The following is a 27,500-nucleotide window of genomic DNA, read 5'->3' as shown; positions in this document are numbered from 1 at the left end:
CTGTGAAACTGAAATCGTCAAATGTGTTGCAGTTGTTTCAACTCGATATATCACAAAAACAAATCATCACTTTTCCTTTAGTCATAATTGCTTTTCTGCCGGGCTGCAGATGGATTGATCGATATGGAATCGCTTCAGCCTTTTCTTCCGATCCCTCCCCCCAGGCTTCGCTCGTTCCTTCGGCATGCGGCTGGCGGACGGAGAGCGGCGGGAGTGGATCAAGCCGATCATGTTCAGCGGCGGCCTCGGCTCCATCGAAGACGCGCATGTGAAGAAAGAAGCGGCCGAGACCGGTAACGAGCGCGTTTTAAAATCAATGCGCCGGCTATATTTACACACCGGCATCGATTAACGACTCGCGCCGTCTGTCCCTCTGCTGCGCTCGTCCATCAGGAATGGAGGTGGTGAAGATCGGAGGGCCCGTGTACAGAATCGGCGTGGGAGGCGGAGCGGCCTCCTCTGTGCAGGTACGCTAACCTTTGATGCACGGCAGCGCGACCTCACCCGGCGCGGCGATTTTTCAAATGCTCAAATTTGTGGCGTTGCAGGTGCAGGGGGACAACTCCAGCGCCAGGGATCTGGGCGCCGTGCAGAGGGGCGACGCCGAGATGGAGCAGAAGATGAACCGAGCGCTCAGGGCGTGTCTGGAGAGAAGCGGCGGGAACCCGATCTGCAGCATCCACGACCAGGGGGCGGGAGGAAACGGTGGGGGAACTTCTGCGGCTTCTTTTTCAGGTTTTCATGCATAAAAAGAAACTCAGATTAGGAGACAATTAAAATCATATTCTCATCATCAGGTAATGTGCTTAAGGAGCTCAGCGAGCCGGCGGGAGCCGTCATCTACTGCAGCAGATTCAAGGTAATCGGCACGAGAAGCAAGACGGCCTCTTCTTCGTTGGTTATTTTAATAATCGGTTTTATTGATATCAGTCGACTGAGATCTCTTTTTTTCATCCCGAAGAAGTAAAAAGCTAAGATCATGGTCATGTGACTTCACGTTGCCACCACTAAACTAAAGGAGGACGAGATTGAGATGATATTAATATTATATTTGCTGATGTATTCCATATATTGGAGAACAAATTGTTTCAAATCCTTAAAGCTTGTGTTAAACACGGGTCTCGAACCAAAAAACCAAGGCAGCCTCGGCCTCCTCACGTTCAGACACTTTAAGATGTCTTTTCTTTCTTTATTTAACCTGATAAACACAACCATAGTTGACTGATATTTCAAATATCATGAACCCTTCCCCTCCCCTCTTTTTCCAAACCCCCCCACCAATGCATTTTAATTTATTTGTGTTCTTCTTCTCTTGGTCTTTGTGCGGTAGAAAGGCGACCCCACACTGAGCGTGCTGGAGCTGTGGGGCGCAGAGTACCAGGAGAGCAACGCCCTGCTGCTGCGCCCGGCGGACCGCGACTTCCTGGAAAGGGTGTGCCAGAGGGAGAAGTGTCCCGTGGACTTCGTGGGAAACATCACCGGAGACGGCAAGGCACGTTGCGGCGCCGACTGCGCCGATCCGTCCGCTTCCCCGCCGCTGCTCAACGATCTTCATCTCCGTCTGATTGCTCCCCTCAGATCGTGCTGGTGGACGACGAGGGAGACGGCGGCGGCGGCGGCGACGGGGGCCGGCATCCCGTGGACCTGCAGCTGGAGTGGGTCCTGGGCAAGATGCCGCAGAAGGATTTTAAGATGGAGCGCCGGGCCCAGACCCTGCGACCTCTGGCTCTTCCTGCCGGGCTGAAGGTCAAAGACGCCCTGGACCGAGTTCTGCGTTTGCCGGCCGTGGCGTCCAAGCGCTACCTGACCAACAAGGTGTGGCTCCTCCCCCCTGTCTCTTAGAAGAACATCCATGTGGACACGTTGTGACTCTGTCTTCCCTCCTCCCCTCTCAGGTGGACCGGTCGGTGACGGGGCTGGTTGCCCAGCAACAATGCGTCGGCCCCCTCCACACCCCATTGGCCGACGCGGCCGTCGTCGCTCTGTCGCCGTTCGGCCTGGAGGGAGCGGCCACCGCCATCGGCGAGCAGCCAATCAAAGGCCTGGTGTGTCCCGCAGCCGGCGCGCGCATGGCGGTCGGAGAGGCGCTGACCAATCTGGTGTTTGCCAGAGTGACGGCGCTGAAGGTGAGCGGAGAACCTCGAAGGCAGCCAATCAAAAGGGTCCTTTTCAAACGGATGGAGCATGAGTTCAATATGACCTTCAGGTTAGCGTTGGTTCAGGTGAAGGGGAGACGCTACTTGTGAATAGAGTAAAAAAATCCCCCAGTTTTCTGAAACTTGTTGTTTGAATATGCTCAATGTGGCAATATCTGATTATTACCAGAACAGAAATCTGAACATTGAAAATGATTGTTTCATCAGAGTCAAAGGTTTTTACAGAGGGGAATGTTTGATAACTCTTTGTATCATTCCATAAATTAGAAAATACTTGCAATAAATAATGTCTCTTGTGATAAAATGTTGTATTAATCGGGCTGTGAATGATATATGAACAAATCGCTCTGTAAAAACCTTCAGAATATAGAGAGGAAAGAAACTGGACGCTAATAGACAAAATAAGGCTACAAAGTTTATTTGTAGAGCGCATTTCAACAGCGAGGCGATTCAAAGTGCTTCACATAAAACCACTAAAAGCATCAAAACATAATGCAGAAGAAAACAAGATTTTAAAATAATTAAGAACATTCATTAAAACAGTAAAAAAAAACAGTAAAAAAGCAAAATATAGAATAAAAGTTGCAGTGCCGTTTAAGAAATTAAATGCAGAAATTGATCAAAAATCCTTGACATTAGTTCAATTAAAGGCAACAGAAAAGAAACATTTTAATTAGTATAATAAGTAGTAAAATAAACACCTTTTATGTTTATTTATTTCTGAAAGCAAACATGTTATGGAAGCAAAAATATCATGTTTTTGCCAGTACCGTCTCACCTTAAAATGGATCTCTCTCTCTCTCTCTCCCCCCCCCTCCAGGATGTGAAGTGCAGCGGTAACTGGATGTGGGCCGCCAAGCTGCCCGGCGAGGGCGCCCGTCTGTGGGACGCCTGCAAGGCCATGTGCGAGGTCATGGGTCAGCTGGGCGTGGCCATCGACGGGGGCAAGGACTCTCTGAGCATGGCCGCCAGAGTGGGAGGAGACACGGTCAAAGCTCCAGGTCCTGAACGCGCTGGTGTTGCATGAGTGTGCACGGCTGCAGGGAGACGGTATCTTTTGGGGGAAAAAAGGCAATAAGCGTAATATTTTGTCTCAGTTTAACTTCTTCTGTCTCAGGCGCTCTGGTTATTTCTGCGTACGCCGTCTGTCCCGACATCACAGCCACTGTGACGCCCGACCTGGAGGATCCAGATGGAAAAGGTATTTAACCGCCGGGCCGCTGCACGACATGAGGACAACCTGACATGTGGCGTTGCTCAATAATGTGATGACGATAGGACTTTCGACATAAACAACAACACTGCTGTTGGGGAGCAGGTCAGACTTATTGTCTGTCTGCATGCGAGCGGCAACAGGGATGTTTACAGCCGCAAATTCACGATATAAACTCTGCCTGGAAACCAATCTAACGTGTCAATAAGATGCATCATGTTTCCGGATAACGATAAGGAGTCTTCCCTCCTGTCCTCTGTCCTCCTGCTGCTTTGTTAAAGCCAGCAGAGACATTTTTAAAAAGGCAAAAGTCAGCTGAACACTTGGACGACATACAGACGGCTTTTTATTTAAGTTTATACACTGAAGATAATCCACACACCTTGTTGAGAGCAGTTTTCATAACAGGGTTGTGCTTTCTGGGAAGAGACGTTGCTGTTTAGTTTTTAAAATATAAATATATAGATGTAATCGAGATATCGGCCCTAGAGACTTGTGCCTTCTCTCCAACACTCAAAATAGTCTAGACTGATAGATAGCATGACAGGTAGGAGGACAAAGAGGTCGCTTTAAAGTCACTCAGAGGAAGAAGCATGCAAACATTTCTCTCTACAAAGCTCTGCTCTGTCTCCTCTGTCTGCAGGCGTGCTCTTGTGGGTTCCTCTGAGTCCCGGCCGCCATCGTCTGGGCGGCTCGGCCTTGGCTCAGTGCTACAGCCAGCTGGGAGACCGCTCTCCGGACCTGGAGCAGCCGCAACTGTTCGCCGCCGGCTTCAACGCCACCCAGGAACTCCTCCACGGTGAGCTTTGTTTCCTGTGATTTAAGTCTGTGAGCTAATTGCTCTTTAGCTTCTTCTAGCTGCAAAGCCACCGCTTTGTGCTGTGATATACAGCCACCTAGTGGTTCTATTGTGTGTTATATCATTTATTTATTTAACCTTTATGTAGCCAGAATATTCTTTGGATTTTTTTTTTTAATTAATTTACAAAGGATGGCAGCGTAAACTTTCACACATAAACACTCAGAGGACAAAAGAAACAAAACAGCAAAAACATTGATAAATTCAAATAAAAGAAAACGACAGAATAAATCAAGGGCAAATACATTGAAGTGCATTCCTTCATCCTGTTTTATTATCTTGCATGCTTTTAGGATAATCTAGTTTGAAGTGTGAGTTAATAAAAAGCATCAAAACCTTGTTATTTTTTTTCTTATCACCCACTCAGTATGCAACCTTTTTAAATTAGTTGTATTTCTCTCCGTTCCTTCAGATCGCCTGCTGACTGCAGGACACGACGTCAGCGACGGCGGCCTCATCTCCTGCCTGCTGGAGATGGCGTTTGCCGGAAACCGCGGGATCGACGTCGAGTTGCCGTCGCAAGGAGCCGGAGGTCAGCGAGCCGACGCGTTTCCGTCTCGCGGGAAGAACCCACTGCGTTCGTTGTAATCGCGATGAACTCATGCGGATGTTTTTTTTTTTTTGCTCGCACGCAGTCATGGAGCTGCTGTTCAGCGAGGAGCTGGGTTTGGTTCTGGAGGTTTCTCAGCGGGACGAAGAGGCCGTGTGCCGGAGGTACGGCGACGCCGGCGTGGGGTGTCATCGCGTCGGCAGGACCTGCGGCTTCGGACCGGAGGCTGTGGTGAGGCATCGACCTCGGCGCGCACGTCCGCGGCTTTTCGTCTCATCTGTGGTGACCGTTGTTTAGTGTTTCTTCCCCCTCTCCCTCGTCTTGCAGGTCAGCGTCCGCGTGGACGGACAGGAGGTGCTGAGAGAGCCGCTGCCTGACCTCCGAGCATTATGGGAGGACACCAGTTTCCAGCTGGAGCGCCTCCAGGCCAATGAGATCTGTGTTAAACAGGAAGAGGAGGGGCTAGCCAAGAGGACGCAGCCCTACTTCAAACTGACCTTTGACCCCGCTGACATCCCCAGCATCAGCCAGCTCAGTAAGAACCAGAGCAGCGGTACACATTTACAATGTCGTGAATTCAAACATGTTGCAAGTAATCCTTCAATTATTATTTGACCTCTTTGTGTCATTATAACCACTAAGTGCTTGATGTTTGTGCGTTCAGGGCCTCGTGTCGCCGTGGTCAGGGAGGAGGGCAGCAACGGGGACCGGGAGATGTCTGTGTCGCTGCACATGGCGGGCTTTGAGGTGACTATTTCAAGCTTTATTAGCTGGACTGGTCTGTTGCCCGGAGCTTGTGTGTGTGTGTGTGTGTGTGTGTGTGTGTGTGTGACGCTTGTCTTTTTAAATGTTTTGTGCAGGCGTGGGACGTCAACATGCAGGACCTGTGCTCCGGCTCCATGACTCTGGAGTCCTTCAAAGCGGTCGTGTTTGTCGGTGGCTTCAGCTACGCGGACGTCCTGGGATCAGCTAAAGGCAAATAAACGACAACGAGATCGTAGACATCTTTGCTACACACACACACACACACACACACACACGCACTATTTAACTCCATTCATCCTTCATGACAGGCTGGGCGGCTACTGTCGCATACAACCCCAAAGCCAAGGCTGAGTTTGATCGCTTCCGCCGCCGGGCCGACACGCTGAGTCTGGGAGTGTGTAACGGCTGCCAGCTGCTGGCTCTGCTGGGCTGGGTGGGAGAGGACGAGGGCGGCGCTGGTAAGAAGGAACACACACACACACACACACACACACACACACACACACACACACACACACACACACACACACACACACACACACACACATATATATACAACATGCGAAGAGATTTACGTAGTCATCAGAGAGGTTGCTGATTTTTATTTTTAAACGCTTCCCCTCAGAGACCGAAGTGGTGCTGACCCACAATAAGTCCGGCAGGTTCGAGTCCCGGTTCGTCAGCGTGGGGATCCAGGAGTCCCCGTCCGTGTGGCTCAGAGGCATGCAGGGCTCGGCTCTGGGAGTCTGGGTCGCACACGGAGAAGGTACGTGTCGGAGCGCATTCCTTGTCGCTTCAAAAACTTCCTTTTATTCCATAACGGCAGCAGAAAAATAAATGAAAAACCCGCTTTGTCTCGAAATGCGGTTGAAAACTGTTTGCCCTTCCGCTCTCTAGCCAAAAACACCTGGCTGTACTCGGGTGGCGTCTACATATAGAGTTAACGTCATCATGGAAAAGTCATGGAAATGTTTTATATTCATGTGTTCATGACGTCCATTTAATATGCTTTTAAAAGAAAGACGCTCAAAATATAAGCAGGCAGACATACAGGCATCTATAGCAATGTTTATTCTTTTAATCAAATTATTGTCTCATTCATTTGTCATTTAAGGTTTACTGTATGCTTTGTATTCTCATTGCTAGTTTTGCTACATCTTCTCACTTTTTCATGTTTACACTGAGATTTCACAACATTTTTAGTCATGGAAAAGTGGTTAAAAGTCATGGAAATCCATTGGTCAGAATGTGTATGAACCCTGAAAGAACATCCTGGTATTTTTGTCAAACTGCATTTTAAATACTTAGTATTGGGGCATACTATATGTTTCCATACGTAATACTGCGGGTATTGTGGACGCACTCATTGATTAATTCTGCTGACTCATCACAGGCTCTGTAATCAAACAGCTGTGTTTGATATTGATTTATTTTTTTCCCCTTCACAGGTCTGATGCAATTCCGCAGCCCGCTGGCCGAGGACCAGATTATTTCGGGCGGGCTCGCCCCCGTCCGTTACCTGGACGACCGGGGTCTCCCCACCGAGGAGTACCCTCTGAACCCCAACGGCTCCCCGCGGGGCGTCGCGGGGCTCTGCTCCAGGGACGGGAGGCACCTGGCCATGATGCCCCACCCGGAGCGCTGCACCCTGGGGTGGCAGTGGCCCTGGGCCCCGAGGGACTTCAGACCCTCCCTCACGCCGTCACCGTGGTTACGCATGTTCCAGAACGCAGCAGCCTGGTGCAGCGGCGCGGAGGGTTGACGCGCCGCCGGTGCCGCCAAAGCTTTGTCCTTCTGTGGTTGTGGGTCAACTGAAAGTCGTGTTAATTCTTTTTTTTTTACTCGCTGTGGTCTGTTTGCTTCGTTAATGCTGGAATACTTGTTGAGGAATCTTGTTCACTTTGGACACATCCTATAGTTTTCTTTTTTTTTACTAAAATGTTTTGTACCAATCGGATCCGCTGACATATCAGTGTTGCTCTGCTGAAAGAAATGGAATTAGCAAATAAATACATAATAAAACCACAGAATCATGTGTCATTTGTTTTTTTTAAATAAATATCCTTTATTTTACACAAACTAATTCACATGATATCAAGTATTTACATAGTACTGTTACAGTACCGACATGACGGCTTGTAGTAAAAATGACACCAGACGGTGTAAAGATTATGGATTGAAGTTAAAATATAAATAAAGGATGAAAATGCCATTTAAATTGAGGATTATACTCCTAACCAAACACTCCAGGAACTTAAAGGTAAGGATTAATAATTTGTAACCACAGCTGATATTGTATTTTAGATCTTGTGCTTCCATTCACCCTGTAAACACTTGACAAAGAGGCTCAAGCCGGCGATCATGGCGTCTGTTACACGCTGTGCTACAGCTAAATCCAATAAAAGTCCACGTCAGCAGCTCCAGCAGCGTCCGTCTACAGAGAACTCTCCATCACGGCTCGAGAGGTCGGAGCGTCCGCTGAGCGGCCGTCTCTCTCTGGCGCCATCTGCTGGTTGATGTTGATAACGCAGATGAGGAGCAGGATGACCGCCGCCAGGTCATCCAGGACCCCCAGCAGGCCGCACAGGGAGGGGTCCGTCTCCAGGGGGGTCGCTGAGGACGAGACGGGGTCCAGAGGAGGGGAGGAGAGGGACACCACGGTCCCCACGCAGCACAGGGCCACCCGGAAGAAGAACAGCCACACCAGTCCTCCGATGGTGCCCAGGCTGCGGGCCAGCAACTGCAGGAGGAGGGGGGCGTCACACAGGTAGCCCGTCACCTGGAGGGGTCAAGAAGAGACGACGGGTATTAAAATATGGTATATGGTTGAACATAACTCCCCTCTAGACGGATGGAGGTATTTAGAACCACGGTGCAGAACAGAGCGTTATAAAAACAGCTTTGTTCCAGCAGGTGAACAAATCATAATTATAACAGCACTGATCTGGAGCTTTGAGTACTTTTATCGTGGTTGTCTGTTTGTTTTAATGTATGTCGAGACTGATGCCTCGTTTTCTACTGCAAACCAAGTCTACCTACGGTAATAAAGTAACCAAACAAACTAAAAAATAAGAGAGGCAGGAAGAATCTAAATTATTTATTTTTTACGTTTCTGTACTTCTGTACTTTTGTGTCTCCCTTTAAAGTGAGAATAGTCCGGAACAATATTATTATAAGACAACAAATCCAGTAAAAAAAAAGAAGTCATATTTTAGGGTCGGGTCTTGTAAACATTTGGTGTTTTTAGAAACAAAAAGACTTGAGCTGTCAATACATGTTCATTACCCGAGAGTATTTTTTTACAATGAGTGAATAGATAAAGATACAGATGTACTGCAAGAGCACATTCCTCAAGATCTTATATGGTCTATAAAAGTATGCCAAAAAAATGATGGATTGCCTATGATAAAAAACAAATACATGTATTTTTAAAACCCATTTTTATAGAATTGCTTTTAAGTGATGTCGTCCTTTTATGATCTATTATGCTGTTCCTTTGTTCCCTTGGTTTTGTTTGTATATTGTATGTATTTGTTTGTTTTGGTTATTGTAGTATTCATTGCCTATGGTCCTTTTTGTTTACCGATATTTAAGTTATGTCTTCTTTGCTTCTCTGTAGAGCACTTTGTGAACTTTGTTTTTAAAGGTGCTATATAAATAAAGTTACTATATATATATAAAAATGTAAACAACTGCATGGAAAATGTATCGGTTTAAACTGAAAATTCAGACCCATCGAGTTAGTGGAGGAGATCCACGCGGGGAATCAGTTGTCCGTATTCCAAAGGAAAGGCAACACCCATCCTAAGTAGGGCAGCTGGGAGTGTCTGCTGGGACCAGTAACTCCAGACGCCTCCTTTGTCTGGACTTACTGGTTGTATCGGACCAGAAGCCCTTGAGGTTGCTTAAGTGGTGTTCCTGTCACCAAACCCATTATCAGAGGGCTGCAAGAGGGAGTTGCATCACCTGAAACCACGCAGGTGAAAGGGCGGAGAACAAGGAAGACTATAACGTGGAAGGACTGTGAGAATGTTTGAGGTCACATGAAGTGTTACTGACCCCTCGCGGGGCTCCAGAATAACGTCTGTTGTAGTCTGAGATTTCCCCGAGAACTTCCTTTGACTGGCGGTCGGATCGAGTCTCGTTGAACAGGTTACACAGCACACTGACCTGGAAACCACAATGATGTAATCACACGTTTCACACTCATTCTGTGGAGCCAGGCAGGTGACTTATGACTCAAACGTTGACTCAAATTAGACTCAAATTAAAGCTGAGATCCACTGACTAAATCTGGACTGTGTTTTCACTGCTTGCTGTACCTTCTGTCTGCAGAGAGGACAGCTGATCGCATCCAACCAGGACCCGTGTCTCCAGTAGGCCATCAGACAGGGAGCTGCAACACAGGCACCAACACGAGTTTATATCCCATAATGCACTGGATCCCAACCACGAGGGGGGCTTCATGAGGCCTTCGTATTTGAAGGGGTGTCTGATGACGTTTTTTTAAACTATTAATTTGTGCTATAAGCCGAGTATATCAGGATTTCATCCATTTATATGAAGAAGACTAAATAGCTTTCTGTATTTTTGTTAAAGTTCCAGAGAGCTAATACATTGGCCCAGCGCCAGTGGGAGGAAAACACTGAATTAGTCATAGAAATATAACATCCACACTGCTGGTTTGACACAAACGCAGGAGTCTCGTACCACAGAACAAATGGCCGCAGTTGGTCCGGACGGGGAAGCGGGCCGTCTGCAAGCAGACCGGACAATGCCGGTCCCGGTGTCCGGATGGACCCGATGGATGTGTGGATTCCTGGAGAGACGAGAGGAAAAGAGAAGGATGCAGAAGGGATGAGAGGTGGACGACAGGAAGAAGGAAATAGGAAACATATTACAGGAAGGAGGAAGAAGAAGAAGTAATGAAACGTAACCTTTATCCCTTAACTTATATGTTACTGTGATATATGTGATGAGGCCAAAGTTTGGGATTAGACATGAAAACAGATTATTAGAGCTGAAATCTGCACACAGAGTTAGTAGGATGTTTATGCTTCGAGCATCTCAGACTCACTCACTGCCTTTTGTGTTTTTATAAGCTGTTGTCCTTTAATTTATCCTTTTTTTTAAAATCCTTTTCTTATTTGGTGTCGCTTTTTCCCCCTTAAATAACTTATAACAAAAGTAAATAAACCAAGACGCTTAAAATATTCATATATACAGTATATTAAAAGATTTGTGTATATGATTAAAGTATTGTTTTGACTGATAATTTGCAAACCCGAGTGGTTCTGTATATCGTGTGCTTGTCATAAATAGTTATCTTATTTATAAGAGGCCTTTATAAAGTAGTACATGTTTTATATGGTGGCATTTTCTTTTGAATTCCACAATCCTAATATATAATGTATTTTCTGATTACTATTTGATGTGGACTGTTTGCCTCAAATGTGGGGACCCGAGTTGCACCGCATTAAAGTCCGGCTAACGGGAGCTAATGGAATTGAGGAATCTTGTTCACTTTGGACACATCCTATAGTTTTCTTTTTTTTTACTAAAATGTTTTGTACCAATCGGATCCGCTGACATATCAGTGTTGCTCTGCTGAAAGAAATGGAATTAGCAAATAAATACATAATAAAACCACAGAATCATGTGTCATTTGTTTTTTTTAAATAAATATCCTTTATTTTACACAAACTAATTCACATGATATCAAGTATTTACATAGTACTGTTACAGTACCGACATGACGGCTTGTAGTAAAAATGACACCAGACGGTGTGAAGATTATGGATTGAAGTTAAAATATAAATAAAGGATGAAAATGTCATTTAAATTGAGGATTATACTCCTAACCAAACACTCCAGGAACTTAAAGGTACGGAATAATAATTTGTAACCACAGCTGATATTGTATTTTAGATCTTGTGCTTACATTTACCCTGTAAACACTTGACAAAGAGGCTCTAGCACCCGCCCTATTCGGCACAGGTTTATTTTTTTATTATATGGTTTTATTGTTTCCTAAAAGTGAGGTCATCGCCATCTGTCTGGCAGCAACTCTCACCACCAGACTGTGACACTACAAGAAAAGCAATAATAGTCATCACACGGGGAGTGCTTTCCAGTAATAATATCCTTTATAATATCCTTTTCCCGTGTGTGTGTGTGTGTGTGTGTGTGTGTGTGTGTGTGTGTGTGTGTGTGTGTGTGTGTGTGTGTGTGTGTGTGTGAAGCTCTCACCTTGTGGCGGCTCATTTCCGTTGTTGCTGTCTGCTCGGCTGTGCACACCGGAGACCCAGGAGACCGCTGCTTCGAGACTCAGACGGCACTGAAAGCGCAGGTACAAAATCCACGGCCCGCCACCCACTGCTTTAGATGCTGTGTTTGAAGCAACAAGGATTGTGCATTTAAACGCTTTGAAAAGCTGCTCAAGATTCAGATGTTGGATGGAAAACAGTGAAATTATGTCAATAGTCAAATACAATCTTTCGTCAGGCATCTTAAACAACTTTTGCACCGCACGACTTTCATCAGCAATTTGTATTTACAGCGATCACAGCTATCAGCTCATGAAATTAGGCCGGTCAGCGAAACAGATAAACAAGTCATTAACAAATCATTATTATTTCACGTGATAAAACATGTTTTTGTTGTGGTTTGCTCGGAGTTTAACTTCATTTTTGTGCAGCTTTTAAATGCAGTGATACAAAAAAAAAAACACAATATAAACTGAACAGTGCTCACTGTTTTCTAGTGTGAGTTACAGATCAGATGGAACGAGCTGAACCTAAATCATCTCACCAATACAACTGCAGCGCACAACCCCAGAAAAGCAACACAACCAACTTCAGCCCGGAGAGACTCACCCGCACTGGGAGCCGTGGCGCGGCTGCATGGTCGAGTCAGAAAGCAGGTCGTCACGCGTTCTGCTGGAGGGAAGTGAAGCGCTGCCTCCCAGCATCACTCTAAAATAAATCAGAGGCCTGTTAATGATCGACGACATCAGCTGCTCTCTGGCTCTTCCTGCTTTGAAGCGGTCAGATCAATAAAGTGGTGGGCGTGCGTCTCTGACTGAAAGTTAGATGTTGAGGGTTAAAAGTGTTGGAGTCACTTTATCTGAAAACAGCCACCTCCTTCCAAACTTTTTTTTTTGTGGGGTCAAATGACCTTCCACCAGATGAAAGCCACGCTGTGTTTAAGTAGGTTAGATCTGACCTCGCCAATCATTTACCCAAAGTTTACTCTGTATAGTTCCACTCTGACCATAAACTATTGGTAGTGGAGTGAACGTCCGTGACATTAACCGCGTTACACCAAAGGTCACGGACAGACGGAGGCGTCTCGTAGGCCCACTGGAGGGTGACGGCAGATTCATCTACTATTCCCATACTTTATTTGATCATTAATATAAAGTACATGTTTTGGCCAACAGACTCAAAATGATGCAATAAAAAAAAAACTACCAAAATAAATGTGCTGAGGGGAAGACACTGCCGATATCACCATGACATTACTTACATTAGAACACTTTCTTTATTTGTGCAAGTTTTCTGAAATGTTATGCTCCAATATGCAAATGAGGCACGATAAAAATCGAATATGTGACAATTTGCATCCCTATTAAGACCATAAATCTGAACATTGGATAAAACAAGGTTCAAAATGATTGTAAAAGTTTGTTGACATATTAGAGTCAAAGGTTTTTTCAGAGGGGATCTTGGATATCTTTCTTTATGGCTCCATAAATCAGACAATACTGTCAACAGCATTACAACAAATATTTTGAGCCAGATTTTTAGTAGTAAAATGTTGTATAAATCAGGTTCTGAATGATGTATTAATAAATAAATATTAGTAATAAACCTCTCTGTAAAAACCCTCAGCATATAGAAAGGAAAGAAAGTGTTGTAAAGCATTGTAAAATAACATCCATTTTGAAGACACTATAATGTTTTGTTTAAATGTGCAAATTATCTAATGTTAACTTGTTGGTGCATTTAGAAGAAATCTGCAAATGCAGTGAGACAAAGTAATACAAATAAAACACCTAAATGTGTATTTTGGATGTTTTTGGAAGCAAAATAGCCCCAAACCTCCAAATTGACCAGTGCATGTTTTTCTGTCTCACAGTCCCTCGTAGTGAGTGAAGATGCAACGACCTTCACATCGGTCTCCCTGCAGCCCGAGCAGACTGATCCTGAGTCAGGTCGGCTAAAAATAGCAGCCATCAGTCAGTGAGGAGATAAAACAGAGGCGCTCACCCACTGACAGTAAAACACAGGGCAGAGGACGCTCCTGCAGGCCGCATGGGTAAAGTCCAGTCTCAGGTCACACACACACACACACACACACACACACACACACACACACACACACACACACACACACACACACACACACACACACTCTACAAGCGCTGTTTGGAATTTTCCATATTGTGGCTCAGAGCCGGTGAGCCATGTGAGATTTGTTATCTTTGATTGACTGCAGTCAGTAGCCTTGAAATTAAAATCACACACACACACACACACACACACACACACACACACACACACACACACACACCCTCACGTGAGATGTATCAATGATAACGTGAGCAGGTTTATTGCATTCATGAGAGATGATTTACATTCAGAGAAGGGTTTGCCGGCAGCCAAGTTATTTTTTTTTACTGGTTGTCTGAGAATAGGTTTATTACAGAAAAAGGCTTTATAGAGACTATAAAAGCAGGGTTTAAGGGGATTAACATTCTATTTGTATTCAATATCCAACTCAAAGCCGGCGTAACTGGCTATGCAGGATTATTATTTGTGTTATAAAGTGAGGTTGCGTAGCCGTTTACAGTCTCTCAGCTTGTCAAACGTCAAACAAGCTGCCAATGAGATTTCATGTCGGATGAGCAAATGAATTCTATTCATTTTTATTATGAATATTTATTCATGTGTGCAATTGGCAGAGAAGACGAAGCCAAGCAAAGAGAACAGCTATTGAGGTAATTAATGTATTTTTGTGGTCAAAACAAATATTCTTGAAATTGTGTATTTGATATTAGTATTACATATTATTATTTTTTTTATCATGCTTTTCCTTTTTTATTGAACAAATTGGTAGCCTTTCCTCACGTTTAATTATATAGTTTTTTTTCACATTAAATCCATATATATATACACACAGTATGGATTTAATGTGATGTTTGAAGAAAAAAAAATATATAATTAAATATACACCCATATAATGTATTTGAAATCTTGTTAAATGTTGTCTTACAATTCTTATTGAGCTATTTGTTTTGACAGCAGATTAAATACTGTAACCTTCCAACATGGTATTTATTTCATGAAATCCAGTGGATAATGCACATTTAACTGTGTTCCATTCCCATGTATTGATTATGTATAAAATGTAATATATATCCATGCTACATATCCACCAATAACGAGGCGAAGCCATGTACACAGATCAGAAATGTTTTGATTTTGTCCAGTTTATAGGGGCGTGTGTGAATCGCAGATCACGCTCACTGATTGGCTCCGGCGCGGTTTCACAGACGTCAATTTCCCCAGATCTCAACGCTGATTGGACGCGACGTCTCAACGAAGAACGGAAGACGCTGCGCCATTCGCGTACATGTTACGTAGTTTTAATCGCGGAGCGGCCGCCGCGGCTCCCCAGTGTACGTGTTTGTCGTAGAGAGCTCCCTCCCGGCAGCAGGTGAGGTCAAATGCAGAGGAAAGGAGCGGAAGAGCGCTGCTGACAGGTGGAGGAAAAGAAGCTAAGAAGGGACAAATGAACGCGAGCAAAACGGCGCTGTCCGAGAGCCTCGTGATATGGGTGAGTTTATCTTATTTGCATTTTAACGTAATGGGAACGTGTCGCGTGACACACGGAACACGGGAGGTTTAGCGTTAACGTTACCTGTTTGAAGGTGGCGGCGGAAAAATACAAAATAATTGTTTTTTTCACCAGTCGACAAAAAACAGCCAAACATGAACGAAAACACGGAGCTAGTTAGTCGTCACTTTGACGTCAACGTCGTCACTGTGCCTATATTATTAGCTTATAAATCACCTTTATTTCACAGCAACAGTCCGCCGTTACGACGTGTGACGACAACGGTTGGTGACGTCACGGGAGGCGCTGCGGGCTGAATGAGTGTAAAGTTACCCGTTTTTAAAGGTGCAAAAAGCAACAATATCCTTCAGTTTAGCCGATGCTCGTCGGGTGTAGAGTTGTAATCTAACCAACTAGCAGATATTTTGTGGAATGCCGCTCTTTTGTTCACCTTGTGCAAGTGATTTAAATGCAATAATTCGCGTTAAATGCCATAATTCAGTTGGCTGCACGCGAGGCCTCTTCGTGGCTGTGTGGATCCACTGCGTGGGTTAATAATAGGCTAATTACTTCATCTGGCGTCTAATTCCTCTCTGGCTGCATCCCAGTCAGGTAGCTTGTTGACAAACAGTGTCTCACTCTCGGATGTCATTAGAGGACAACAATGTCCACCTCAATCAACACGTGCATATATATATATGTGTGTGTGTATATATATATATGTATGTGTGTATATATATATATATATATATATATATATATATATATATATATATATATATATATATTATATAAAATTGTATTAGTTAGATTTGTTGTATATACATTCATTTTAATTTCATTTATATTCTGGATACAAAGTGTTAGGGGGACTTTTTCTTCTTTCACAGTCTTGGATATGTCATTGAGCAATAACATTGATTGCATTTTATTTTTGTTTGCATGAAACCAGTTTAGTATAATTGATCAAACATTAAAAATTGCTCAATCTGGTGGACAAATAGTAAAAACTACAAGTTAATTATTCATGTATTTGCATTACTAAAGTTGTAGCTCTGAAAGTTGGGGCTAATTTCAGCTACTCACTTTATTACTGGATAGTTTCATCTATAACTTTAAATCAAACATTATTAGGTGATGCATATTTTACATAATTATTAACAATGTTTAATTCACTGTATTCTCCATGGATTGCGTGTCCTTGTGATGATGCTGTGTTTCGTGCCTCTCAGCTGCAGACCTTCAACACTCCTGCACCCTGCAGAACAGTGGAGGAGCTGACCACTGGAGCGGCAATATCACAGGCACTGCATCAAATGTGAGAGCGCACAAACACGAAACACACACACACACACACACACACACAGGAATGCAACACACTGTAGGTTATCCAGGTCTGCCAGTTTGGCTCAAATTATAGTTCTTCTGATACCGATACCAGTATCGGAAATGCCTCCATTACTGAACAAAATGCTGGTTAATTCTGCGTACTGGCGGAAATAGCTATTGAAAGTAAAAGCAGGTTGACAGAAAGCAAAAATTGAGTATTATCTAGAAGAATATGCCCTTGAATGGCACTCAATACATCAGGGAGTTCTGTGTAGATGAGCTGTTGCTTTGCTCTGTGTGCTGCAGAGACCCGGCGTGGTTCTCTGACGGATGGCTCGGCCGTATCAAAACCGATGTGGACGACAACTGGAGACTGAAGGTACGAGTAATGCAGTCGTCCCCGTCCCCTCTCTGTCCTCTCTGATTCCCCTCCAACCCCACCCTTGTGTGCTAAATCCTCTGTTTGCTTCAACCCTGCCAAACTGCACTTGACACTGACCTCCTTCCTGCCCAAGGGGTTCTTCTCCTGGCTTAGCCCGCACTCTGACTCCTCCTCTGGTGAAATGTGTACATGTATGTTTGTCCAAATATGTCGTCTATATGTAACGTCACATGGAAATGTAAATGCTTGCCATTCTCTCTCCCTCTCTTTGGCTGTGACTGTGTTTTCCCCGTTGCCGTTGTTTCCCTTTCATGATGCCCTCTTTAGACATTTTGACATGCCGCAGTACGAAATGCACAGGTGCATATAATAGCGTTGAGGTGCCTCAGTAGTTTGCACGCTGGGCTTACTGGGACACAAGAGTAGAACAGAATCATTAAAGGTTCTCAATATGATAGTCAGAACGGAGGGATTGCCTCCACACGGCTCTCAACATTGAGCCGGCAGCTAACGGCAGCGGTGCTGACGGAGCTAACTCTACTCTGAATATCAAATTTTGCACATTTTCTGCTAAAGACTAGTCAAAATGTCTGCTGTGAAAAAGGCATATTTCCACTTGTGCACACTTGAAAAGTCTTGATTTCTGTCATGGCATGATCATAAATGATGTTTGAAGTGAATCTCTGTCGTGAGTTTGTCCTCTCGGTCCTCACCTTTGACAATTACCTGAGATGATAACATTTTATAATCTTGTGTGTGTGTGAATTCAGATGAACAACCTGAAGAAGATCCTTCAGATGGTGGTTGACTATTATGTTGAGGTAGGTTGTGGCCGCTGATGGGTGGCAGCAGGTGAGACTCCTGTGTGTTTGTTGGGTTCTGTGTGCTCAGTTTACGTGGAGTCGAGCGGTTCGAGCCTGGAACACAGAACATCCACAGTGTATAATATCCACATTGCCAAATCAACACACAGTAAACACATTTAACTCTGTAGAATAACTCTGTCGTCTGTCTCCGGTCCATCAGGTCTTGGCTCAGGAGATGTCCGACTTCCCTTTGCCCGATCTGGCCGTGGTGGCGGAGCATTCGGACCCCGTGGAGCTGGGGAGGCTGCTGCAGCTCGTGCTGGGCTGTGCGGTCAGATGTGAGCGTAAACAAGGTGTGTGTGGCTGCATCTGTGTCGCACACACCCACAGATACCCAGAGCGAGCCCGTGCTGTACAAAAATCCTGTTGGGTTCAGGCCGAACAATGTTTGGTTATTGCCCTGCCAAGCCTCTGACAAAGGAAGAGCCCGTCAGGCGGCCCGGCTGGGAAATCAATGACTGCAGTGTTGCATTTGGAAGTGGGACACAAGTAGAAAATGTGTGTGTCGATGTGTGTGTAGTTGATTGTTTTTCTCTCGTTCTATTGACAGAATACATTCAGATCATCATGACTTTGGAGGAGTCTGTGCAGCATGTTGTTATGACAGCCATCCAGGAGGTCAGTCCATCCGAACATCAAAGATTCACTCAGATTACAGATGTTAAAGATATACGGGCACGCTTGGCTGAGCAGTTGTGCATTTGAGTAACTTTGATTTCAACTGCAGTGGTTGCTTGTTTTGGGGTTTGCAGCTATTCTAATGAGTCTGTTTGGTCCATTAAACCCAGTGACGTGTTTTCCTCTTCAGCTCATGAGCAAAGAGATCATGGCTCCGTTTGGAGAACTGTCGGGGGACTTGGAACTGCAGGTCAGTTTCATAAGGATTCTTAAATGGGAAATGTTGCTGTGTTTTAACGAAGCCGGTACTTTCTGCTGTGTAGTTAGATGTGACTTTAAACTGTGTGACATCAAGAAAATCCACAAAATTAAACCACTCCAAATAGGAGCACAGTAAGAATCCCTCAATATTGCATAACATTCTAACATTAATGTAATGATTACTTTCATATTATATTTGCAGTTAATGTTGACAGTGTAGTTTTGGCGCTGAGCAGTTTTTAATTCATGTGCTTACAATAACAGTCAAAATAATAAATACATTTTGACTGATATTGTAAGCATAATTTGCAATATCAGATGGAATCCTACATTTTGTATCAGTTTTCTCTCTGAAAAATATATTTTATGGTGTGATTTTTTTTTTTTTTTTTTTTTTTTTTGCAGGAATCTGTACCAAACAAATATGTTTATTTAATTAAGTGTGGGGAATATGATGTGTAGCCGGCACGGCAGTATTTCATTTTAAAATGTAATTTTCACACCAGCTTGCTTTTCGTGGTTGTAAAGCGAGAGAGAGACCTGAGAGCGTCAAACAGCTGTTTCTATGCACCTGATTTTGACCGAGAAACATGCAATTTAGCGCTCTGCTGGTACTACATTCTCGTAATATGTTCTAATGCTACGTTTTAGTACTACGTTCCCCATCTGTGGCTTCATCCCAGCGCTCTGCTGGGTGTTCAAAAAGCCTTTTGAGACTTCTTCCAGAGCATCGCAGCAGTTATGTGAACGAGCTGTACGTACGTGTCGGTTCATTCTGCTTCTCCCTCATGTGTGCAGCTGAAAAAAGCCCTCGGGGAACTCACCGAACTTCTAGCAGAGAAGGAAGCGTTGGCCCAGCGCTGCCAAGAGCTGGACATGCAGGTGAATACAGGACTTATGCAAGTGTTCCTACAGACCAGAGAAACGACATTATTATGATTTATTCACAGCTGTCGAGCCTCCGTGCTTTCTGTAGGCGTGCCGATGGTCAGATATCCGTGTCTGTGCACACATGCACCGCATGCCTGCTAACAGTATAAACAGGAGTTGTGTAACTCTCTGTAATGCTCGGCTCCATTGTCTGGAGCTGCTGTGGCAGAAGGACTGTGGGCTTAGAGTCGGGGCTCTGCCGGGTCCCACTGTGGCAGCCGGCCCATCCTCTGCCGCGGCTGCAAGGCCTCGCTCGGCGCTGTCCGGGCACTGATCACCTGTTCCCCTGGACTCTCGACAGATCGCTTTGCTCTGTCGCCGGTCTCGCTCGTCTCCGGCCGCAGCGAGGTAAGTCCGACACGGAGGAGAATTAAACCCGTCTAAACCAGCTCGAACTTCGACTCTAACTCCGCTAACAGACGGCGCCGTCGGGATTCTGCCCGGGACGAGTCGGGCAGTGTGTGTGTGTGTGTGTGAGAGTGTGTGTGTGTTTTTATTTGTATGTTTTGTGGCGTTATTCCAGCGTCATAATACCCAATTTTGTTTTCTTTTGATAAAAAAAGTTCCATGTGAAACTTAAAGTATAGTTCATATGGGGAGACACTGGTTTTAAAAATACAACTGGGAAATAATTCAGTGTTATTTTTAATAAGTTTCTTTATTCTTGTGATAATGATCTACATCTTGTTATAATTAAAAAAAAAAACTATCTACTATAATGATTCCAAGCAAAATGAATAGAAAGAGTTATTGAAGTTTTCTTATATTCTTTGTTTTGTCCATTGTAATTTATACTATTTATATTAATATTATCATGTTATTTTGCATACAATATATGTTTCATACGAATATATTTGTTTACACGGTACTGTTTTTGAACAGTGTCCTAGTTAAACGTATAGTTTCTAATGTGAGACGCTGATCCGAGAGGATGTTTTGACGATGATGGGAACGATGGGAGGGAAGTCAAGCGAACTAACCGTGCATTAACATGTTTGCTTAAAGTGCGCTGTGTCTGTGCGCTGCTTCCAGCATGGATTAACTGAACTGTTTGCTTTAACAGCTGGGAGAGGAAGAGATGTGACTTCGCTGCTTTGCATGAAATAATTGTCCAAAGAGAGATTTGATGTCACAGATTCTTCCTGCTGTCTTGACACAAATATATATTTCACCTTGAAGAGATATTCAGATTATTTGAAGTGGGGCTGTTTGAGGTACTTGTCTATTGTCAGTGTATTAATATTAGATACAACTTTATTCATGAGCCAGAGAATGAATTAAAGAAAAGGCCACAGCAGTCCATCTACTGTAATCTATGGATAAGTACCTCATACCCCACTATACCTTTAACTTTGTTAGAATTGTGTCCTTTGTGAGTGGCTCTAAAGCATCCTGCCCCTGGACAGGTGGCGGTCCTGCAAGAGGAACGGAACAGCCTGTTGGCTGAGAACGACGTCCTGACGGACCGAGCCAATCAGCTGGACACGTTCGACGACCCGAGCACCCCCTCGGGGAAAAAACACAGCCAGCTGCAGCAACAGCTGGAGGCGGTGCAGGAGGAGAACTTCAGGTGGGCGCCGGCGTTCGACTTGCATCTCGACCTTCATCGCGGTCGACCTTGAAGTCTGAACGAGTTTGTGCGTTTGCGTCTTTTTTTTAGGCTGGAGGCCGCGAAGGACGACTACCGGATCCACTGTGAGGAGTTGGAGAAGCAGCTGATCGAGGTTCAGCACCGCAACGACGAGCTCACCGGCCTGGCGGAAGAGTCTCGAGCCCTCAAAGACGAGCTGGACGTCCTGAGGTTTGTTTGTGTGTGTGTGGGGGAAGTGAAGGTCGATCAAGTATTTAAACTGTATTAAAAAGCTGCTTTCTGTTGTCGGAGAGCAGAATACAAGAAATGAGAAACTAGCCGTCTCCTATGTTATGTGGAGCGGGAGGGTCTGCATATGATTTCACAAACTTACTGATGTCTTGTTGAGACAAATATTTCTCTCTACGGGCGAGAGAGACTAGGTTGACCTCTCGAGTGCATCCAAAAAGAAGCAGGAAAACAACACCAGCACACAATGTGATATTTCAAAATAAAGTACAAGTGTAACTGAGTGAGTGGAGAGACGAGAGATTAGACCCTAAGGTAGAAAAGTCTTCCTCCTGAAGCACATCTTTTTTATAAATTGATATTCATCTTGTGTTCCTATTCTGCAGGAACTGCTCTGATCGGGTGGTGATGCTGGAGGCCTCGGTGGACACGTACAAACGAAAACTGGAGAATCTCGGTGATCTGAAGAGGCAGATGAAGCTGCTGGAGGAGAACAACATGACCTACATGCACAACACGGTCAGCTTGGAGGAAGAACTGCGCAAGGCCAACGCGGCCCGCGCACAGCTCGAGACGTACAAGAGACAGGTGGGCGGAGGGAGCGGCCACGTCTTATGACTCTCACGCGGGACGGGTTTCATTTCTATGTAACTCTTTTATTGGTTTGCCGGCCGTCAGGTCCAGAAACTGCACGGGAAGTTGACCGAGGAGTCGCAGCGAGCGGACAACCTGGCCTACGAGATGAAGAAGTTGGAGGAAAAGCACGAAACTGTGATGAAGGAGAAGGAGGTGAGGCAGATTTTGAAATGTGTCCGGAAGAATCGGCAGAAGGATTTGTGTATTTTATTTTTATAAAAAAATCATTTGGACTGTTATCACATATCTGTGCCTTTTTTTTTTTTTAACCTGAAAGTAGACTGTAGACTATCTTCACACATCTCCAGTTCTGAGAAAGGGCAGGCACATTATGAAAGAAAAACCTGGTAGGCGATTGGATGAACCATCTGTCAATCAAACCTTTACCTAAGCGAGTCGGGAGAAGAGCGAAAACTACTTTTTCATCAAGAAAAGATGTTTCTTTTCTCTTCTTTCAATTAAAACTAATATATTAAATATATACTTGATGCTATTGCAGCATCTATTCTAACCTCTTCGGGATGTTATTTTGTCGTCTCGCGCTCACCTAAGCCACGCCCACAGCTCCCGGTAGCTCTTTACAGAACTCTGATTGGTCCGTGCTCAGTCTTGGTGGAGTTTTGTGTGATTTCCTGTGATGCTTTTCTGAGTCTAAACTAGACCTGAGGAAGCAGAGCTCAGATTGTATTCTCCATATATCTGGAACAAACTCCCAGAAAACTGCAGGTGTGCTGCAACTGTCAGTTCTTTTGAATCAAGTCTGACTTTTCTGTTTTCATCTATTTAATCTTTTTTTTTTTTTTAAATGTTTTATTCTTTTGGCTGTTTGATGGCTGTTTTTAATTGTATTTAAATGTCTTTTTGTTTCTGTGACACTTTGTCTCTATGCTTTTAATGTTTTACGTGAAGCTCTTTGAATTGCCTTGTTGCTGAAATAAACTCTCCTTGCTTCCACTAGAAGACCATGATGGAGAGAGATTCTCTGAAGGAGACCAATGAGGAGCTGCGATGCACTCAGGCTCAACAGCTCCAGCTCTCTCAAACAGGTGTGTGTGACAGGATGCTCATATCTGACACTTGAAATCTGACTTTTCCACTTTGCTATTCTAAAGCGCAGAAACGTTTCTCCCTGTAGGAATTCTTCCTTCTAGCAGCCCCAGCCATGAAAACCTGGCTGCTGAATTAATACCCATTGAGTACAGGTAACGGACACTGCTTCTGTCGTGTGTGTGTGTGTGTTGTGTGTTAACACTGACCGTGTGCATGTGATTGTTCAGAGAACAGTTCATCCGGCTGCAGCATGAGAACAAGATGCTGAGGCTGCAGCAGGAGGAGTGTGAGAGGGAGAAGATCGCTGACCTGCAGAGCCAGCTGGAGGAAGCACATAAGACGCGCAGTGAACTGGACACGGAGAACAGGTCAACATATACGCTTTTACCAAAATGAGCTTGTATATGCAGGTTTTTTTATTTATGGAAACCTGCTGAAAAGATAGGCAATGTACTCTTTTTCTAGAATGCCTTTATTTTCTCTTTTTCTGGTGTAACGAACGACCAACAAAGATGGTTTTATTTAGTTTCTATCCAGATTGAGAGTGTGTTTCAGTGACCCTTTTGTTGATATTCCCGCCCTCTTCACTGTGATGCATCTGCAGATTGAGTCGAGAGCGGCTCAGTGAGCTGCAGCAGCAGGTGGAGGACCTCCAGAGGGCGCTGCAGAGTCAGGCCACCAAACCCGACGACGTGAGTGTGCCAGTTATGACCTCATGAAGCTGTTCTGAATGTGTGCTGGCATGGCGTTATGGAGGGGAAGCACATTAGTGTATGTTTTCAGAAAGAAAAGTGAATCTTATTCTCTTATCTTATCTTAATCAAATCAAAGTGTAACATTATTTCTCTTTTTGTTTCAGTCGAACCTGAAGCGGAAACTGGATGCGCACATGTAAGTGTGAATTATGCTTCAATCCTTGAGATGTAAAATGAGTGCACGTGTCCTCCAGTAGAGGGAGCTAAAGAAACGGCCTGTGTCTCCTCAGGGTGCAGCTGAACGAGGCTCAGGACGAAATCATGAAGAAGAAAGAGCTGCTGGAGGACCTTCAGCCCGACAACACTCAAACCTGTAAGAATAAAAGTCCTCCTCTCCTCTGCATCATTACACACAGCAGCACAATGTAGTGAAACCCCTTCGCTTCTTCACTACCGCTCAGCCTTGAAGCTGGATGAGCTGAACGCTGCTCTGAAGAAGAAGGACGATGACATGCGGGCCATGGAAGAGAGGTACAAAATGTACTTGGAGAAAGCTCGCAATGTGAGTGAAAAGATATATATTTACTCTTTTTTTGTTGTTGAATTTTTTGACTTCAGAAGGATCCTTTCATTTGTAATGAGAGGAACAGATGCACAAGAAAATGTATTTTTTAGAGGTTCAAAGGTGAGGAAGGTTTGGGAGGATGAACGTGAGGTAATTGTTTAACTTGTATCTGATTGACAACGGGATATTTTGTTTAATTGTTTATGAGTTGTGTGTTTATATGATAAATATGGATTTTATTGTTTGAGTTATGGAGAAGGGAAGTGATCATACGAGTGTATACTTCATGCTACTCCTTTATGGACATGGAATTCATTTATATGTTAACTATTCATTTTAATTTAAGTTTTAGTTTTTACTTGTTTTACATGTTTGAAATGAATAAATAACATAAATACATATAAATAAAATGTGTGCTTGTAGGTGATCCGAGCGCTGGATCCTAAACTGAACCCGGCCACCGCTGAGATCCAGGCTCTCAGGAACCACTTAGCGGATCGGGACAAGCAGATCCTCAACCTGGAAGTAAATCTGCTTTTTGACTCGATCGCAGTACAAAATATTTTCTTTTTTTAAAGGATTTGTTGGTTGTTTTTCAAACTTGACTCACGTTTGGTTGATTTTCCTCCGCAGCGTCAATGTGAGCAGAACAAACTGAGAGAGTACGAGGAGAAGCTGGTCGTCACTGCGTGGTACAACAAGGTAAAACTAATGCAACTTATCTGATGTTCATCCTGATTTTTGTGACTTTATTGTTCAATTCAGTCACTTTTTTTTTTTTTTTTAAATCCCTGCATGGGAAACTTGATTTGAAGTCAAATGCACAAGATAAAAAAACACAAAACAAAATGGTAAAATAAAAATAAAATGCACAAAACCACAACAATGACATGTGCAAATGAAGCGGAGGGACGGGCAACAAAGGTTTGTTTTACTCGTATTGCTCTTGAACCTAAGGGAAGAGTTTGTGACGTCTTGGGCTTTGTTTGTTTTTTACTGATCGTATATATTTTTTATGGCCAAAGGAGCGGCTGTAAAACGGAGGATAAACATCTCAATTCCTACAAATTCTTGAGTCATTTTGCTGCTTACTCTTCCTCCCTGCAGTATTAGTAAACTTTTTTTTTTATTGAAGAATGGCCAATAATTGCCTAACCTCTTCACATTATTTAAATGCTTTTATTGTGAAGCAGCTAAATGAGTACATGTTGGGTTTTCATCGGCACTAACTTAACAACCTTCGGTACGTTTGATGGATCGTTCAGGTTGTGCCCACATGCTGCCTACACCTCCCGAGATCAGATTCCATCTCTGAGCGTACAGACTTGACAGTAAATGCATCCTGTTTGTAATCGGATGACAATCGTCTCATTGAAAATAACGTACATAAACTATAACCACGGCCTAATGTGGACCTGGTCTTGTGAAGAACCTGCTGGTCAAAAATGGCCGTCAGGGAAACCTCACGCTTCCTTCACAATAAAGCTCAGCTGTCTTTAGTCCGTCACGTTTAGGTTATTATACCAAGCATTCATACCAAAAGCACGAACAGATTCAATAAAAGCCTTTTATCAAACAAAGACATCACTTCCCAATCTACATTAAAAGTATCTGCCTTTGTCTGTCTTCGTCCTCAGAGTCTGAACTTCCAGAAGCTGGCGATCGAGTCTCGCCTTGGCGGCTGCACCTCCTCCATGCTGTCGCCCGGCCAGTCCTTCTTGTCCCAGCAGCGGCAGGTCTCCAACGCCCCGCGCCGGGCGCTGTCCGTCAGCGTGCCGGCCTCTGCCTCCAAGTAGACCTCGTCAAAGAGTCCCACCTTTTTTATTCAGTCAGGGGATAAACCCTCCTCCCTCACTCCCTCACTCCAGTGAGCACTACAAGTGACCTTAAACACATCTGCTCTCGGGGCTCGGGGATCAGACCACAGCGTACTGTCCCACAATGCACTGCTCCAGGCAGGGACCCGCAGACCTTCTGCCCCGTGTGTTTGCTTTGCAGCTCAGCTGAATACTTTATAATAAAAACAGCCTTCAGCCTCTCTTAACCTTAATGATGTGCACTTGAACAGGAATGAGAGAAACGTCAATGAATGCTTAACTATTTTATTACGAATTGGATCCCGTAAATAACATATTGATTTAAGAATGTGATTGTTTTTTAAAACTTGAATTCTAAAGCCAACTAACTTCAGATGATTGTTGATTTCTGGAGAACTATACCATCGTACGATGCCGTTAAGGGACTAACGTAGTCATCCTGCTGACAGACGCACTTCACATGTCTTTGAGAATATATATATCTCTATATTTGGTGCTGGCCACCAACTGCTTTGAAGCATCGGTCACTATTCCTGTTTTTTTTTTTCTACTAAAATGGAACCAGCCCATCATGTAAAGCTTGAACGTGATCATTTGTATATCAATTACTCACCCTGTGTTACTTTAAACTCTTAAGTAATAACTTAGTTTCTCTCTCATGCCTATACGGTGAACACAGAATCAAAATTGGACAAGCAAAACTTTATCAAAACATCCGTTCATGAACGCTCGCACAACTTGTGCCGTATAATCCGAGTCTCATTTATCCAGTCGTGCGCTCTACTTATTCCCAAGCGAGTGCATCTTCACTGAAACCGTAGTTTAAAACACTCGCTCTCTTTCTTGAGCAAACATCGATGTGTTTCGATGTAGTTTTGCCCCATTTTGATTCTCCGATCGGAGGCTTCTGAGAAAAACAAAGTAAAAGCAGGGTTACAAGCTGCTTCTACCTCCAGTGGGTGTCCCCGCTGTAGCAAGCTAGCAGCACCGCTAGCTAGTGCTGCTGCTAGCTCCCCGCTGCTACTGCCCGCGTCCCCTATGCCTGAGTCGGGTGTCGAGCCAGGGCTGGTCCCGCTACCTTCGGTGTTTGTCGGAGAGCTAGCAGGAGCGCTAGCTGGCTACAGCGGGGAGCTAACGGGGACACTGACC

General features: G+C 44.4%; 3 protein-coding genes across 3 annotated transcripts in view; 2 read left to right on the top strand and 1 right to left on the bottom strand.

Annotated features, from left to right (window-relative positions):
* pfas (phosphoribosylformylglycinamidine synthase) overlaps window positions 1-7,560 on the top strand; it is a gene marked incomplete at its 5' end in the record, with an annotated part of 16,466 nt that extends 8,906 nt beyond the window's left edge. The window contains 18 exons of the mRNA XM_079221195.1: window positions 165-293; window positions 394-467; window positions 549-705; window positions 798-859; window positions 1,331-1,492; window positions 1,579-1,815; window positions 1,896-2,126; window positions 2,977-3,157; window positions 3,274-3,357; window positions 4,013-4,168; window positions 4,641-4,760; window positions 4,864-5,009; window positions 5,106-5,331; window positions 5,443-5,525; window positions 5,639-5,753; window positions 5,852-6,001; window positions 6,169-6,309; window positions 6,992-7,560. Coding sequence (XP_079077321.1) covers window positions 165-293; window positions 394-467; window positions 549-705; window positions 798-859; window positions 1,331-1,492; window positions 1,579-1,815; window positions 1,896-2,126; window positions 2,977-3,157; window positions 3,274-3,357; window positions 4,013-4,168; window positions 4,641-4,760; window positions 4,864-5,009; window positions 5,106-5,331; window positions 5,443-5,525; window positions 5,639-5,753; window positions 5,852-6,001; window positions 6,169-6,309; window positions 6,992-7,305 — 2,768 coding nt within the window. The 3' untranslated portion in view covers window positions 7,306-7,560. The remainder of the gene's footprint in view (window positions 1-164; window positions 294-393; window positions 468-548; window positions 706-797; window positions 860-1,330; window positions 1,493-1,578; window positions 1,816-1,895; window positions 2,127-2,976; window positions 3,158-3,273; window positions 3,358-4,012; window positions 4,169-4,640; window positions 4,761-4,863; window positions 5,010-5,105; window positions 5,332-5,442; window positions 5,526-5,638; window positions 5,754-5,851; window positions 6,002-6,168; window positions 6,310-6,991) is intronic.
* Window positions 7,561-7,977: 417 nt separating this feature from the next.
* On the bottom strand, window positions 7,978-11,297 carry LOC306738906 (E3 ubiquitin-protein ligase RNF170; the record flags this gene model as incomplete). The annotated part of the gene is made up of 5 exons (XM_079220834.1): window positions 7,978-8,322; window positions 9,603-9,713; window positions 9,866-9,939; window positions 10,254-10,362; window positions 11,292-11,297. The coding sequence occupies 5 exons, from the start codon at window positions 11,295-11,297 to the stop codon at window positions 7,978-7,980; spliced, it is 645 nt and encodes a 214-aa protein (XP_079076960.1).
* A 4,041-nt stretch (window positions 11,298-15,338) lies between these two features.
* On the top strand, window positions 15,339-26,394 carry hook1 (hook microtubule-tethering protein 1; the record flags this gene model as incomplete). The annotated part of the gene is made up of 22 exons (XM_079221093.1): window positions 15,339-15,383; window positions 16,616-16,701; window positions 17,019-17,091; window positions 17,865-17,915; window positions 18,121-18,253; window positions 18,511-18,578; window positions 18,769-18,828; window positions 19,638-19,721; window positions 21,176-21,339; window positions 21,430-21,570; window positions 21,975-22,176; window positions 22,267-22,377; window positions 23,183-23,270; window positions 23,360-23,426; window positions 23,502-23,642; window positions 23,879-23,966; window positions 24,134-24,165; window positions 24,260-24,342; window positions 24,431-24,531; window positions 24,958-25,059; window positions 25,168-25,236; window positions 26,172-26,394. 22 exons carry the CDS (start codon window positions 15,339-15,341, stop codon window positions 26,328-26,330), a joined length of 2,148 nt encoding a protein of 715 aa, XP_079077219.1. The 3' UTR covers window positions 26,331-26,394.
* Between the last annotated feature and the right edge of the window lie 1,106 nt (window positions 26,395-27,500).

The sequence above is a fragment of the Taurulus bubalis genome, assembly GCF_910589615.1.
Source record: "Taurulus bubalis genome assembly, chromosome: 7".
Taxonomy (NCBI): domain Eukaryota; kingdom Metazoa; phylum Chordata; class Actinopteri; order Perciformes; family Cottidae; genus Taurulus; species Taurulus bubalis.
The sequence above is the reverse complement of the archived record's forward strand: the minus strand, read 5'-3'. Positions and strand labels throughout refer to the sequence as shown.